This window comes from Lepisma saccharinum, chromosome 1, assembly GCF_977018435.1.
Source record: "Lepisma saccharinum chromosome 1, izLepSacc3.1, whole genome shotgun sequence".
NCBI classification, from domain to species: Eukaryota; Metazoa; Arthropoda; class Insecta; order Zygentoma; family Lepismatidae; genus Lepisma; species Lepisma saccharinum.
In genome coordinates, this window is record NC_139229.1 from 2,913,332 (window position 1) to 2,931,424 (window position 18,093).

The 18,093-nt window shown below is 37.3% G+C and overlaps 1 protein-coding gene across 2 annotated transcripts in view; it reads right to left on the reverse strand.

The window, feature by feature from the left end:
- Positions 1–402: 402 nt before the first annotated feature.
- The window catches only part of jus (EB domain-containing julius seizure protein), a 238,285-nt gene continuing 220,594 nt past the window's right edge, over positions 403–18,093 (reverse strand). For both annotated transcript variants that reach the window (XM_083128435.1, XM_083128443.1), the window contains exon 6: positions 403–2,805. In XM_083128435.1, the coding sequence (XP_082984561.1) occupies positions 2,642–2,805 (164 nt within the window). In that variant the 3' untranslated portion in view covers positions 403–2,641. The remainder of the gene's footprint in view (positions 2,806–18,093) is intronic.

Sequence of the window (18,093 nt, forward strand, 5' to 3'; positions counted from 1 at the left end):
AAACGAGGGCATACAAAGATTAAACTGATTTTAAAATATATTACCTTTATCATCTTATGTTGATTCCTCAACTGTCGATTTTTTATACCCTCCACTACCACACGTGACGCTACTTCTTAATAAGGCATCTCCCCGTTACTGTAGTCTTATACCGTCGCCTTGAAATCAAGGGGTCCCGAATGTGATTGCGGCGGAGGAACATAGTTGTTCGGATCCCACTCGAAACTGTATGTCCAGTCGAGAATAAGCTCTTTAGTGCATAAAGTGAACGTAAGCTTTAATTCCTTAATTGTAAAGTGAAGCGACAATAATTGATAACAAACAAATTTTCATAAAAAAAATATACTTACCGATAATGCATAAAAGGTGAACATTTTAGTGGAAAAACAACAAATGTTCATAGTACAATTTTTATTAAAAGTAAATAATTAATACATGCAATATTTTCTTTTGAGTACATGTAAAAGGTTAATCCTAGAATATCACAGTGTTGCAAAACTTGGTGCTATTCCTTGTCTTTCCAAAACCTTACTTCGATAATCTTTCCAAACCATCTTTGTATGTACTATCCTGTCAGTATACTTGTACTGTTATATTTTAGGAGTACCCTATTGAAGGCTGCACTAATATTTAACAGTAATAATCCACAACAGATAACTGAAGTAAAAAAGGTACAATATTCTACAAAGTGATAGAAATATACCAAAAACGTTTAGTACACCAGCGTAAGGAAATTGTATTGGATAATAACAGTGAAAAAAGATGATGATTTAGCGAAATACAGCGGCAATAGAAAAACCATTGCCAATCGATTTTCATTGAAATAGATGCGAGAAACGATGCGCACACGAAATCAGCTGACCTTGAACCTCTTCCCCTTTGGTTCAAGGTCAAGCTGTCTTTCTTCTTCATCTTCACAGAGTAAAGCGTGGTATTGGCTTTCAAACTGACTTGATCACAATATTCAGCCTTCTCAACTAGTGATAAAAGCTACGTTTATCTAGTATTGAGCGGTCTGGGATAATGAGTATAGAGAAGACATTTTTTTTTGGTAATAATATACTAATGACATACTAACTAGGTTACACACGTGAATCACTATAACACTCAATATATATATTTATATTTTTTTTATGTAGACAACTGCATGAACACACCTTACTATGTAGGGCTGTTACATCTAAGTAAGTATTTTTTGATGCGTGTGCTATGGAGAAAACCTTCCCCTATTTTCCCCTAGCACAGAATCAAAGAATATATAATTTAAGAAGTAGTCTCATTAAAAAAAGTGCTAAATTCGTAAAACTTACATGCAGAATAGATATGGCATAACGAGGCATGAAAAACAACCTCTCTCTATATATATATATTATATTTCTTACTTCTCTTCTATAGTGTCTAAAATTTATCTATTACTAAATCTATTTTTTACACAACCCTAGATATCCAATTTTTGGAATTATAAATATTATAGTTCTTGATCTTAGTACTTCAAGGTAAAAAGAATACAGCCTGATTCATAATAGAGGCACAGAAGAGTATATATATGTATATATATATATATATATATGTTTGTATGTTAAGTATGGTAAATGAAGTAGAATTTGTAATCTTGACTTCACGAAGAGATGAAATTAAACAAGGCGGACATACAAGATATGATACTTATGTGTGATATTTTAGGTACATGTTGCCTATCAGACTGTCTGGAACCCCCTTCCTCAAGTAGAAAATTGGCTTTATACTGGAGTAGACAGCTAAAAAAGATGCACCATAGTTTAGTATGGAAGGAGACTCAGAGAGGTTGATAAGCGTGATGAAGTTCCCTAGGCTGCCGGTGGAGCGCTAGTGAGCGTCCCGCATCATCCGTTTTGTGTACTGCATGGTTTGTACCCATACTTTTTCTTTTAAAAAAAGAACAAGACAGCACTCAATTGAGATAACTAGCAATTGACCTAGCTGCTGCTCATCAGTATCGTTTTGGCCGCTTCTGGTGAACTTTTCTGCCATAATTTTTTTTCACTTAACATGTAACTATAATGTATCAATACAGATGAACACTATTCGATTCAGAGCTACTTTCTTCAAGTAATTAAGTTTGTGATTATTATATAGTGACATGGATTAATAGGCCTAACTATTAATTATATCAGTATCTTTTGATTTTTCAGTTTTTTTAACGTCTTACTGATTAACTGAAGCTACAAAGAAAGATAGTACAGTGATATTTCTAGACACTTCTTCTTCTGCAATAGGTAAAAAAGTTTGTTACCATGAATCCACCCAAGTCCATTTGTTGATGATAACTGTACATAAAAACGTTACTTATGGACAAAATGTGTAGCGCAAATGAAACAAGAAAGCAAGCAGTGCATAGTTGGAGATAAAAGGTAAGATCTACGTTATAATCACTGGCCAAACTAATTTTGAATATAACGTCTACATGTCAATCAATGTAGGAATATTATGAAAGAAGAGGATATATATATATGTATATATAGTAACACATTTTGCTCTGTGGTGTTGCTTTTTTTTAACTGGCAGCAAATAGACATGACACTGCGCAGCGGGGTCTGGTCCCACATCAATAGTAGATCACCCGTGAAGAGTGCAGTAAAGAAACACGGCAACAACGCTTTTTTTACACCTTCTCGTTCTGCAGCTCAATCGTCACGTTCTCGGACGAGCCTGGTTTGTTGGAGTTGGCAACAGGCTTGGTGGGCGATGGCTTCGGCGACGCCGATTTGCCAGACGCCTGCGAAACGTTGCTGGCTCTGCTTCCTCGCCGAGAACCGGCGCGTGACCCTGGAAGGAAAAGATAAGGAAATTAATGGACTTATACATACATTTTTTGTACTCTTACATGAATTTCTTTAATGTTGCTATTTCGATAGTATTCTTGATAGTGGAAAACTTGCTACAGCATGGAAACTTAATTTTTGATCAACCCATGCGTGTTATTAATTCCGTGAATCTGTTTGACTGCGTACAAAATATTTCGATAATATAGGTGAGTTTCATGTGACGTCAGGATGCGCACAGCCACCATGTTTGTGGCCAATTTTGTCGCTTGCAAGGAAATATCCACCACAGCGTTCGTTACATCTGCACCAACTGCACGTTTGTTTTAAATCACGAATGTCTGTGTTAGTATCTTCAGGCCGCCCGCTTGACTTCCGTATGCTTACAAGAACTGGCCTCAATCATGGCTGTTCGAAGCCACAATGCAACAGTTTGTGACGTAGGTGAAACACATCTATAGAGTACGGTTTCGTAGGTCATCTCCTAAATATACCAAGACTTTGACAAATTGTTTTGACGGTGTCAAAACAGAGACTAATGACAACTTTTTGACGTAATCTCTGAGAATGTTTATTGACCTTGATCAGAACGAAGTTCAACAGTGCACAAAGATGCTCGGTATGCAATTCTGAATTTTCGGACACAAATAACAAGGTGCATCACCATTGTCATACAAACGGCAAATATGAAAAGGCTCTGTGTAGTGCCCTCTTAGTACTAATACGATTTTTGAAATAACAGCCATATTGGAATGAATGAGTTAAAATTCTGCGGTGCGTCGGCACGTATGACCATTTTTCATCCTTCAAGTATGCGAGGAAAACATCATGTCATCTAAAACCCTTACCTTGAAGTTAAAATAGGAGTGTAAAGGGCCCCTTGATAAAGATGCAAGGTTGTAAAGGACAAACACAACATGATAGAAAGGTAAGAAAGAATGCACTAAAAACTTCCTCAGAAACAGTGTAAGATACACGCTATTCTCAAAAAGTTAAAAACATTTGTTAAAACACTTGTAATCATCTCCCAACATGGATGATAAACAGATGCGAAGATTAAAAGTTTGTCTGAGAACAGTATATATATAATCGGCACATTCAAAACGGATATGCCCAACACGTAAAATAGCATTGCAGATGCGACACAGATAAAGTTATACGAGTATATATCTCTTTGTCTGTGGTCTACTAGCCCTTGCAGAAATATACAAGTTTGTTTCTTCTATATTTCTTTATTGCAATGTTCCAATTACTTCAGTGGTTGGAGAGAATATTGACAAAATTAGACGCGAGTTCGTTTTTTGGCATAAATTTTTCCCCAACTCTTTACAAGGTAATCAACGAGGCAAATTTATGTGCTAAAATATCCCGACTTTATATGATATTAGTACACACTATCCAATATATTACACCGACGTCCGTGGCGGAGTGGCTAGGACAGCGGGCTACAACACAAGGGATACCGAGTTAAAATCTCGGCCTGGGCTTGAGTGTTCTTTCTGAGTGTCCATCAGTTTCATCATATCATCAGTCATCCTCATTGTCGCGATTAGCCCAAAAAGTGGAAGAAAAGCGACGCTAGGTAACAAAAATTAAATCCAATAAAATGTATTTTAATATTTTTATGCCGTTTGTATAAACACATTGAAATTAAGCAACTGGATACAAATAATAATAAAAGACACGTCGGAGCATTCTCGTGCTTATTGAGACTGCCTTTTATGCAAATTGTCTCTGGTTCGATGCTAAGTATCGATGTGTGAGAATAATTGGTTATTTGAATATGCAACAAAGAGCACCGACGGAAGATGCCCTGGCAATTTGCCACCCAACCCAAAATCTTAAAATAGTCGTCGTTAAAAAATGAACGAATTTAATAATGTGTCCTAATGGAAACATGAGAATGAGTTTAGAGATACGTGATTATTTTTCAAATCACTGAAGATTTATCATTGAAACAGAAACAGTGCTTTATTAGTCATTGCAACTCGCCATAAATGTAAAGCCAGTAATATTCAATAGCTTGTTATCTATTGCATATCTTCACTTTAAGACTGGTTCTGAAATCAACATAAAATGATTCATTTGCCAGGATAGACTCTGAACTAAAAGCGTTGCATGTGACAATTGTGCAAATTCACCTGATTACGCATGTGTACACAATATTATGTCTATTTACTTATTGTGCATCTAATTGCTATATAAGTGGGCGCATGCACATATGTGTGTGTGGGTGAGCGTGTGCACTGCTTGAGGAACGCCTCTCTTGCCTCAGATTTCGTCGTCGTGTTGCAAACACTGACGAAGAAGTTCCTCTAAAACCGAAACGCGTTTTTACTGTCCAAATGTAATCATCACCTTTCTTCGTTACTTCCTAATTTACATTGACAATTAAGAATTTAACTATTCTCTGAAACCGTTCAGCGACGTTCCCTATGTGGGCCAGACCATGTCGAAGGATTGAACGAGTGAAATTTTTTGGGTCTGTCGGTACATATGGCTACCTTGCACCTTTCAAAGTGTAGGGGGAAAGATGCCCTATCTAAATATCCTTACCTGAGAGTTAAAAAGGAGGTGTATAAAACCTATTGAGAGAGGTTAAAAGTGCAAGGTTCGAAGGGGACCTGCACAGGACAAACATACATTTAAAACAAAAAAAAAAAATATACTAAAACATTTCTCAGAGGCAGTGGAAAAGGCCCGTGCTTCTAAACATTACCTAAAAGAATGCCATTATCTCCAAACATGAATGCATATCGTTGGAAAGGTTAAAACTGTGCCTGAGAGAAATTAAAATCGCCACTTTCGAATAGGATGTGCCAAACAGTTTAGGGCATGTAGGAAGGGTTTACACTCATTTACGGGAATAGCCATTTGAATCACAAACCAGATAATTATCTTTCGTAGTTTTTAACTCTCAGAGCGTTCGTGCCTTCGTTTGGAAATCCATCTACGAGTGTTTTAAGCCGGAAGTTAGTAATGGTATATTTCTTCTCATCCATATTTTTTCAGTTATCTGGTTCGAAGAATGTGGCTCGTGCTTCACAGTAAAGGTATTTTGGAGGGTGTTTTTGTATAAACCAAGAGACAAGGATTATATGTAAGAACCACGCGACCGTCGAGGTGGAAATATACGAACGAGCTTGTGGGGTGTAAGGGGTGATTTTCCACGTAGTACACCCCACTGTCAACCTCACTTCCACGTTAGTACACCCTGGACTGCGTTTTGCAGACGAACGAGGCTCTGGCGACTGGCACTCTGGCCAGTATAATTTTGTGTGTGTTGTCCTGTTTTTTGTCCTTGTGTGTGCTGAGTGCCTCTTTTAGCCTCAGCTTTTAACGAAAGTCAGAACATTTTAAGATTTTACTTATGCAACGTTAGAGTTGTTCTTTGTAAAGATAAGGGGCTGGACCCCGTATACTGTGACGGGTGCAAAATAGCCTACGTGCTGACGCACCCAAACTTTTAAACTCAAATCAAATCAAGAAATCAAATACGAACGAGCTTGTGAACGAGCAATAAATTAAGAATATGAACAAAAGAGTTATTGACATATATAACATTAGAGCCAAAAATACCACGACTTATAAACAGGAAATGCTGCATACTACCGTCTACAAAGTTTTATCGTTATCATTTGAGTTAGTGTTATAGGATTTTATTCTAACAATATTCAGCAATACAATGTCACATACAGATACAACATTAGGAACGATTGTGGCTTTACAAGTTAGTCGACTTCAAACATAATTAGTTTACTTATAAAAGTGAAGTCCATGAGGTTTATGATACCGACCATGACATTTAGATAACTAACGATTCAACAGCACAAAAAACTCACAATTAATATGCGTAATACACAAGTCGCTTTTACTGTGTAAACATGATATGATTCATGAATACTAATCGCAACCTATCACACATACAATTCATTGGCTATACATTTTTAAACGAACTGACTAATGATTTAACATTTCAATTTGAATTTCAATTATCATTTCAATTACACATTTGTAGTTCCTGTGGTTTAATCCGGACAACTAATGTTCCGTCACGTTGGTATTTTAGTTCATAATGCACCACTACAATGTCTATTCTTATTGTCAGTGGTTTGACTCCCATTGGTAGACAATAATTAATCATTGCGTATTGACTTACAAATTCTTATATTGAATTTAATATTTTTATTAGAATAATTGAATCAAGAAGATTTAGGCGGGCAGACCATGTGGCGCGAATGGGAGAGGATAGAAGAGTTTACAGGATTCTTGTTGGGAAACCTGATGGTAAGATACCTGTAGGAAGGCCAAAACGAAGATGGAGAGATAACGTTGAGATGGACCTAAAGGAAATTTGTAGGGATGAAAAATGTTGGATTGATCTTGCCCAGGATAGGGACAGACGGAAGGCTTGTGTTGCTGCAGCCATAAACCTTCGGTTTTAAGAAGGCTAGAGAGTTAGTTAAGTACAATAAATTCATGCGCGAAATGCAAAAACATGATGATGGGCACAGATAAAGAAGCTATTACGAAATTAAAATGTACCACTGGTGGAGTAATTAATAATTACCGCGCGTCATTACGTTGCAACATAATAAGTGTACAGAACAAGGCATTATTTACGTTATTTCCTTCGCACAGAAAAGTATTGATGTCAAATCCACAGATCATCTCGGATTTGAATTACAATATTTGAAGTAACTGAGCGTTTCATGTCAAATCTTGTTGAAAATTTTTAACCTTTGAATGGGTCAGCCACTTCTTAACTACGAGAAGATATAACACTTATCTAACACCATAATACCACATTTTCATTGGAGTTCATTCATTTATTTGCATATCACACATTATTGGTACTCCACACACTTCGTTCTTGCATATGTTTTAAATAGATAATTTCAACTGGAGCAAATGTGTGCGGTTTCAGGCATCAAATATTAACATTAACAACTATTGTTCGATTCGGATAATTAAATAAATCTATCCGTGATATACGCTGTCGTATTATAATTAAGAGTCTTGGTATAGATGTACTGTAATCGTAATGGTTAGAATTCCATATTAAACTATAGATCTAAACTCGATTACCCTATCCAAGCATAAAGTGGACATAAAACAACATTTTAATGCGTAGTGTACTTTAATATCTGTGCCACGAATCAGTTCATATGATAGTGGAATAGCGAGGAACATAATGTTGACAAGCGAATGAAAACGTGATTTCGCTATTATACGTAAACTTTTTAGACTCCCTGTATAAGCTAAGCAACACGCCACGTATCGACTATCGTTGCAAGGGTTATGCGTGTGCAGTGTTCTGGTTTTCTTACTCTCTCCTAATCTGCTCACCACATCAGAAGCAAGTAGCACGGAAAAGGCTTATCTAAATGTGCATTTATAATCTTGGCCATTGCTCGGTAACCCAGACGTATTATCGCCGTTGATTTGCAGTTACGTACGAAACGCCTTTTAAACAACTTGCTTTCTTCTTCTGTAGCAGCATGTAAAGGAGCAATCCAGATATTACTTTCAGTCTCGTCACCAGAGTCGCTGTTTTAGTGAGAAAGAGCGTGCTGCATGATTTGGAAAATATGAGGGGATTCCAACAAATAACGTAACAAGACCATTTGTTAAACTGTTGGACTTTTAACCATTACTTTTGAACATTACATTATATCATTTAACCATTAACCAATGTACAGGAGTTAGCAAATAACAAAGGAATTAATTAATTTTATTTCGCGTTTTCTGCCACTTTTGACTAAATGCGAAGATAAATAACAAATATACGTATACAATTTTTAATTATGACCACTGATTAGCGGCGACCGATAGTGCTCCTACCCCCTTTTCCAAATTTCGAAACTGCAGGAATTATAATTTTTCCAATCAGAAAAATCTATTTTCTCTTTGTAGGATAAATGATTATCTATTTTTCTGAGATACAACAATGACAGTGGATCAGTAGGCATGGATCTAGACATGAACAAGACAGGATTTAGGAATATAGACGAGAACGAGGCATATAACAAATATAATTCATAAAGACGTTTGGCGTGTAGAATGAATATTCAATCGAAAACCTGATTTATTTTCATATTCATTTTTTTTCTAATTTACTCCTGAGTTGACCGAAATTACAAGTGCAGCCTGGTCCAAGGTGTTAATTTTGCAACCTCTGGGTTTGCCATATTATAACCAATGTTCGATACAAACTTGTTTTTTTTTTCAAAATGTATTCGTTTTGTGCCTTATCTAGTTTTACGATTGATTTCCCGTATGATTTTCAGGCGCGGCTTCTGATAATGTTCACATGTGCACGTGAACGCTCATGTATATGTCTTAAATTACGTACATATTAAATGCACACACACACACACACACACACACACACACACATACGTATATTTATTGGGAAAAAACTGATGTGCGAGTATACAGGGTGATTGGTAATTCGACCTATTCCTGGAAAAGGTGATACTAGAGCATATTTGCAACAAATTTGACCCTATGCACCGAGGGTCGGAAATCAATGGGTTTCGAGTTATTGCAGTTTGTAGATTTTCGTGACATATTCCGACTTGCGACCAAAAAACTACTAATTGTAAAAAAACTAATACACCCTGGACACTTAATCGACACGTTGCTAACAGCTGACGAATGAGTGACTACTGGGGAAAAAATTCATGCCCAAAATTCCCATACCCACAGAAATAAACAGTCATTGGTGCATACGTCATGAAGAAATTTGGAAATTATCGTTTAAATCGAAGAGGATTACTCAAAAAAATTGGTAACACACTTAGCGTAAAAATTACGGAAAAAACTTCCTCGTTTCATAAGCTCTCCAAAAACATACAAATGTTGTCAACTGGCACACGGCTTGGGGGAAATATCTGAATAAAAAGCGAAGAAGGCGCGTTGTAGACCTCTTCGTAAAGTGAAAAGAAGTTGTCGGTTGTGAGAAATAAAGGAACGAAAATGAGTGAAATAATAGTTATTTACCATTCACATGATTCCAGGTTGTCAGAATTAACTGTTACAAAAACTACAAATCCTGTTAAAATTGCCTCCCCCAGTTACGTATGCAAGCACATAGCCTGCGGCGTACTTCAGACACAGTCACTCGCGTTGACACTCTGTCTCTTATGTATTGGGCGGCTGTCACAATTCTGTCTCAACTCTTCTTGGGAATCCACTGGTGAACTGTAGACTAACTCTTTCATGTGACCCCAAATGCAAAAGTCGCATGGCGTCAAATCCGGACTCCTCGCCGGCCAGGGTTTCGGGCCGCCTCGATCAATCCATTGCATGGGATAATTGCAATAACTCGAAACCCATTGATTTCCGACCCCCGGTGCATAGGGTCAAATTTGTTGCAAATGTGCTCTAGTATTACCCCTTTCCAGGAATAGGTCGAATTACCAATCACCCTGTATACACACAATTTACTCTGATACGACTTCTTTCACGTCTGATAACTTTTTTTTAGATAGTTTGTAATACTGATTCCTACAGTGTTCGACGGAGGGCGTTGAACACAATTGCTGTGCATGTTGCATGGAGCTGACAGGTAAGGGGCTGTTGGCCACTATACCCCGAAGATGTTCACTTCGCTGTGCGAACACTGATGCAAGAGACAATACATCTTACATTCGGGCCTCCCCGATGGCGCAGTGGTAGCAGCATTGCCTTGTAATCAAGGGGTCCCGGGTTCGAACCCGGTGAAGGGACATGGTGGTTGGTTCCCACTTTAAACTGTAGGTCCAGTCCCGATTAGCCTTACTGTGCATAAAGTGGACTTAAAACACCAAATCAATCAATCAATCAATTCTTATATTCGGCACCAGAGTGTAGCATATACAAGGCATGTCTAGGGGGACTCGAAAAGGTCTGTGTGCTACATAGTTGCAAACTTTAGCGACAATTCGCTAAACCTCGCGGATTTTAAGGGGGAGAGGGACAATTTTCCCTAGGTCCTTCTTCAAATATAGCATGATTTTTAGGAGAAAATTGTTGAAAATAAATTGAACTGTTATTCTCACTTTTCCAATTGAATATGAAGTTAACAAGAGAGATGAGTAAATCTGCATTCAGTACAACAACATTATTGTGAACACTCGTATGCGAACCGCACGCGACGCCACTGATGATTTTGCGTATCAATGAGTGGACTGCAGTGGGAGAAGCGGTATTGTAGCGATGTAAGAGAGGTGGAAAGGCGGCAGTAGGAGAGGTAGTAGGAGATTGTTATTCGTGAGTAAATAGTTCGCTGCACCTTTTGACTCTCTCTGCACACTCTCGGGTCTAGTTGGTTACACGGTGCAACACCCACTCGTCTACTTCGTTGATTTGGTGTCACGTAGTGTATTTGGTTCATTGATTTGGTTTATTTTACTTCGCATTTCTGCCACTTTTGGCTAATCGTGAAGATGAGCGATCATATGATGAAATTGTTGAAGGGACTCTCACAAAGAACACCCAGGCTAATGCCGGGATCCGAACTGGGGACCCCACGTCGCAGCGCCCTGCACACAGAAAACTAAATGCATCATATCGATTAATGCACCAGAATGCATCGATTGATGCACTAAAGTGTGTTTTTAGGGCTTCTTCAAAGAATCAGATTCACATTTGATGCACTTGGGTGCATTTTTGTGTGTCGTGAAAGAAACACCAAAGTGCAAAATTTGAATCAAGTGCGGATTTATTTCAGTCGAGATGCACTTCAATGTATCAGTTGATGTTCCTTGATGCACCTTCCTGCATCTTTTTTGATGATGCACTTAAACGTTTCGTCTGGACATAAACTCTGCAGCTCAGATCAAACGTTTAAGTGCATCATCCAAAAAGATTCAGGAAGGTGCATCAAGGAACATCAACTGATACATTGAAGTGCATCTCGACTGAAATAAATCCGCACTTGATTCAAATTTTGCACTTTGGTGTTTCTTTCACGACACACAAAAATGCACCCAAGTGCATCAAATGTGAATCTGATTTTTTGAAGAAGCCCTAAAACACACTTTAGTGCATCAATCGATGCATTCTGGTGCATTAATCGATATGATGCATTTAGTTCTCTGAGTGTGTGGTAACCACTCCGCTATACGGAGGCCGGCGTCCATGGAATTGATGTGCACGCTATCCTCTCTCCGTCGAAAATATTTTTTTATCCACTTTCCTGCCAGCTACATTTTTATATGTCCCTAAAGCTTGACTCCCACTGAGACGCGGCAACAGAACGGAAGAGTTTCGCTTCCGGCGTCTCGGTGGGTCATAACCCTCAGGATAACCAGCAGACTTCTAACTGGAATTTCCGTTCTTCGGTTCCGCACGTTTCCCTGTAGTGGGCGTTACAACATTTGATTTCAATAGAAGCAGACAACAGAAGTTCTGTTGCCGGATATTTCCATGTTTCGCCGCGTCTCAGTGGGCGTCAAGCTTAACTCGTAAAATGAGTTTCTATCTGGTCGTCAAAGAGTCTCGTAAATTTTTGTCAGGCTCTTTCTATTGCACGATGATGATGCTTTGTTAGGCTGGGAATTTGATGTTTGTTTTCTAAATATGAAAGCGAATACAAGTAGAGTTTGGTGTTGAATTTCACTTAATTGGATTACAACGTTACTAATTTATGCCACTTAGTGTGCGAATAATTAGCAAACAGCACAAATTCCAACTAGTTGTTCAGAGTTGCAAATATAGGGTCGAATAATTATTGTATTTAGCACCCAATTAACATGGCCATAATTTGCTTGTATATTAAGAGTTTCTCGTGTATATCAACGCAATATATCGTGTACTTTTTGTTTTAAGAATAGAAACGGTCACCGAATCTCCTAATCAATACAAAGGATATCCTATATCTGTAGTTTATTTCAGTCAATTGGCAAGTAATTATATTTCTTGCTTCATTCGGGCCGACCTCAAAGGCGGAGTGGTTAGCACAACGCCACGAGCCCTGGATTCGAAACCCGGGATGGGCATGGGTGTTCTTTGTGAGTGCCACTTCATCAATTTCATCATATCACCACTCATCCTCATCTTCGCGATTAGCCAAAAATGGCAGAAAGGCGAAATAAAATTAACCAAATCAATCGAGTGCTGCAGTATTTTTCATTCATGAAACACCATCTGAATAAATAAAGGAATTTAGTAGTCCACCTAATTTTTTCTGTGCATTTCATAATCCTTTGGTCTTTTATCTGTTAAGTTCTTAGGCAGAGACTAAGTAATTTAAATACCCAGTATCTGAAATTGTTATTTTACTTTTTCCTGCTTATGATTCCAAGCTGCACCCTTGCAGTTCCTTACACCGTTCTTTTGAGTACTTCTTCTTGAATATCATAGTTTAGTAAGCAATGTTTGCAGATTTTCCTATCGCTTCAGGTGTACGTCAAGAAGGTACGATTAAGTAAGGCTACGAACGCTTCCTCCAATTTTCTTCTTGATTTTCTCTCACGGTTAACTTAACTATCTAAACAAGCGACGTTAATTTAATTATACAACCAACGAAACCCGCTACGACTGACAAATGAGGATGTAGGGAGAGAGACCGAATAACGCAGATGGAAAGCTTTATCAGATTTAACTTTCACGCTCGTGTATACTCATATCAATGTGAAGTGAATACGAATTCTCCTGAATATTTGAACACCCCTCGTATATATACATATCTATCTTTTTTTTAAAAAAAAGTAGAAATATTTTGTGTCGGCAAGTAATTGACTTGGATATCAAACTGAAATACAAAAATTTACAAAAACAAAACAAAAGTATATTCAATACTGACAATTTTGATTTCGAAATGTAAAAGGGTCAATCCATATCAAATCATACCAGCTGGTTGCTTGACCATTTTTAAAAAAGTTTATTTTTTGAGTGGTGTGAGCCTCATATATTGACAGTTCAGAACCACTCTTATTTTATTTCTACTATCACCGATTTGAAGATGGCGGGCATTTTTTATCATGGCGCGCGTCATTTTCTCCATTCGTAAGCATCAGCGGCAACTTTGTTTTCTCAGCTCTGGTAAGTTCTACGACAATGAGACAAAATCTGTGATGTTAAGCACATTATAGGCTACAATTATATTTCTGTGTAATTTTCTAAATATTATTCCTTCATAATAAATTTTAAGGTTAAAATTGTGTATTTTAATCGCTCAAAATGACATTTTCGGACCATTTTTTGGGGGGGAAGGCAGTTTGTTTGATACTTGGATTTTTTTGTGCAAGTACCTGTGTACCAATAGAGTATGTCAAAATTATTTGAAGCTAGAGACTTTAATATTTTTTTTCTACAGGGTCATAAACATGTACTTTTTGTTAAAAAAAATCCAAGTTCAAGGTTAAATATCTCTGGTGGGCAGTTGTTTAAAAATCTGAAATTTGTACACAATACAGTACTTCAGGATAAGTAACTTCAGTAAAAATTTTGAGTTTGAGATTTAATTGGTTTAGGAGATACAAAACTCGTGAAAAATTCAACATTTTGCATTAAATATGGCATGCCTAATTTCATTTCTTATTAACATTTTGTGTTAAAATTCTGCAAACTGTAATTTGGAATGTCAATGAACAACATTACAATCCTGAAATGGCTCTGCAATAAAGTATATATACGAGGGCGTGCTGAAAAGTAACGCTTCCTATGTTTTTATTTTCTTTGTTACCTTGTAAACGCATTTTGGATTTTGAGCAACCATACATTGCACTTATAAGACTTTCCAGCTTCTCCATTGCAGGTTTCAAACTTCTATCGCCAGGGGGTGCTGAACTATTGCGAGGAAAATGGCAGCATGTAACCATGCAATGTTTGTGAAGCGCCTGAAGTAGCGTGCCGTGATCGAGTTTCTAAACGCAGAAAATGTGCTACAAATTGACATTCATCTGAGACTGAGGGAATATTATGGGGATGAATGTGTTAGACATCAGTACTGCTCGATCTTGAGTTTATCATGCTCTTAAAGAAAACCTCAGCTGAACACGAATCCGAGAACCTCCATCAGTTCTAGTTCCTGGCCTTTCACTCCATTCTCTCACATAGCTGAGATTTTTTCAGCTGTGGGTTTTCTTTACGAGCATGAACAGCCCAAGATCGCGCAGTACTAATGTCTAACACATTCATCCCCATAATATTCCCTCAGTCTCAGATGAATGTCAATTTGTAGCACATTTTCTGCGATTATAAACTCGATCACGGCACGCTACTTCAGGCGCTTCACCAACATTGCATGGTTACATGCTGTCATTTTCCTCGCAATATTTCAGCACCCCCTGGCGATAGAAGTTTGAAACCTTCAATGGAGAAGGTGGAAAGTCTTATAAGTGCAATGTATGGTTGCTCAAAATCCAAAATGCGTTTACAAGGTAACAAAGAAAATAAAAACATGGGAAGCGTTACTTTTCAGCACGCCCTCGTATATATTCTTTATTGCAGAGCCATTTCAGGATTGTAATGTTGTTCATTGACATTCCAAATTACAGTTTGCAGAATTTCAATACAAAATGTTAATAAGAAATGAAATTAGACATGCCATATTTAATGCAAAATGTTGAATTTTTCACGAGTTTTGTATCTCCTAAACCAATTAAATCTCAAACTCAAAATTTTTACTGAAGTTACTTATCCTGAAGTACTGTATTGTGTACAAATTTCAGATTTTTAAACAACTGCCCACCAGAGATATTTAACCTTGAACTTGGATTTTTTTTAACAAAAAGTACATGTTTATGACCCTGTAGAAAAAAAATATTAAAGTCTCAAGCTTCAAATAATTTTGACATACTCTATTGGTACACAGGTACTTGCACAAAAAAATCCAAGTATCAAACAAACTGCCTTCCCCCCCAAAAAATGGTCCGAAAATGTCATTTTGAGCGATTAAAATACACAATTTTAACCTTAAAATTTATTATGAAGGAATAATATTTAGAAAATTACACAGAAATATAATTGTAGCCTATAATGTGCTTAACATCACAGATTTTGTCTCATTGTCGTAGAACTTACCAGAGCTGAGAAAAAAAAGTTGCCGCTGATGCTTACGAATGGAGAAAATGACGCGCGCCATGATAAAAAAATGCCCGCCATCTTCAAATCGGTGATAGTAAAAATAAAATAAGAGTGGTTCTGAACTGTCAATATATGAGGCTCACACCACTCAAAAAATAAACTTTTTTAAAAATGGTCAAGCAACCAGCTGGTATGATTTCATATGGATTGACCCAAAATTGAAGTGACAAAATCGACGATAAAATACAGCGTCATGGGGCATTGCAGAATCAGCGATGTTCCTACTGCCCCACAATGCTAATATTTTCAGTGTCTTACCTAAAGATACGAGTAAAGTAAAGGAAGAACCTGAAATCTAAGAATACTCGTATTAAGGCTCTCTTGGACATTGGACCTGTGTCAGCAACGAATCTTTCGAAAATTTTTCGGTTCTACGTAGAATCTCCTAGCTATTCCAAATTCTGAAATTTACACTTTTTCGTTATTCCAAACCGCTTTTTTACCAATGCAGGTTAATAAATAAAATGAAACGTCAATATCTTACTCAGGTTTCGAATCTAGGACCCCTGACAACGTAACCATTTTGGAAACTTATCAAAGTCTATTTAGGATTTCCCCTGGAGAATTTCTGTGAATCTTGGATTAACTGTTTTGCTAGATATTTGCTATACAAAACAGAAACAGTATACAAATACCAGGGGCCACCTTGGGGACTGAGTGATCTGTGTAATCGATTTACGATCTCGAGACCAAAGATATTGAAGAAGGTTACGTAATTTAGAATTGCATAATTTGTATTCATGTCCAGATATTATTAGAATAATTAAATCAAGAAGACTTAGGTGGGCACGCCACGTGGAACGAATGGGAGAGGAGAGAAGAGTTCTTGTTGGGAAACCTGATTCTAAGAGACCAGTAGGAAGGCCAAGACAAAGATGGAGGGATAACGTTGAGATGGACCTAAAGGAAATCGGTAAGGATGGAAAAGAGTGGATAGATGTTGCTCAGGATAGGGAAAGATGGAATACTTGTATTGCTGCAGCCATAAACCTTCTGGTTTGAGAAGGCTAGAGAGTCAGTTAGTTAGATATCCAAGATTCCGAATTCGAGTTCTGGCTCTGTCATTGTAGTTCATCCATTTCATCTACTCCTTAAGGCTCGAATTTTTATGACATGCTATGAGAACTACGAATAAGTTAATTAAAATCCGTTTCTAGTTTTAGTGAACGTGATGTCGCTGGTTTTGTTGCTCATATAAATGCATATTCTTTATATCATATTCTAGCTTTAGGTAATATTTATGTCAAGAAATGACATGAAAGCAAATTTATGATCATATTCAAGACATGTTTAACGTCTCACTAGATATTATTTATACCATTGTGCTTTTGCCGACAACACAAAAGATTTTTCTTTCGTTTATTTGAAATATGTTACGATCAATTGGAGGGAGATAACAGGATCGCGCTTTGAAACATAGCATCAAAGCGAAAGGTTGCTTTTTCTTTTTCAACCCCCAAAATACTAATTTAGCTTATAATTTTATCGTTTCATAGGATCGATAACATGGGCGTGACAAGAAATTTTGGTTAAATTTGAAAGTTTCGCATTTCTGCGACTTTAGCTAATCGCAAAGATGAGGATGATACGATGAAATTGATGCCCAGGCCGGGATTCGAACCCGGGACCTCTGGCGTTGCAGCGCGCTGTGCTAACCACTCTACGACGGAGGCCGGCTTGTAGTCGTAACGTTTATGTTGTGTGTGGCGTCTAACGTAAGTTTTATGTTTTAAATTTTGATAATCATCATTCATTCCCATCATCGCAATTGGCCAACAATAGTAAAAAGCTTCCCAAAATAAGAAAGCCCGAATAGCAATTAAAAATATAATCTCGAATACAATGCACATGACAGTAAATTTCGTAACGTTTTAGTATTTACATCAAGCACACCTAAGTTTTCAGAATTTGAAAATTCGGCGTTGCGCATCAAAACGTGAGATATTTGAGTATGCTGAGGCAGGTCAAAGGTCCAATCAAGCCTCCGGTCAGTTTGTGAGAAGTAGAGACATTCGAATCACATGTCAGTTCGATAAAATGCAATATCAAGTCTAATGCAAATAAATGCAGAACAATACTCAAAAATGTTTTGAAATGCAATAAGAATCATGCTAACTTCCTGAATAAATGCTAGTTACAAATCTTCAGACCATGACCTAAACAAATCAGAAACACACTTGGACATGCTTGAATCAGAACGAAACACGATGCGAAG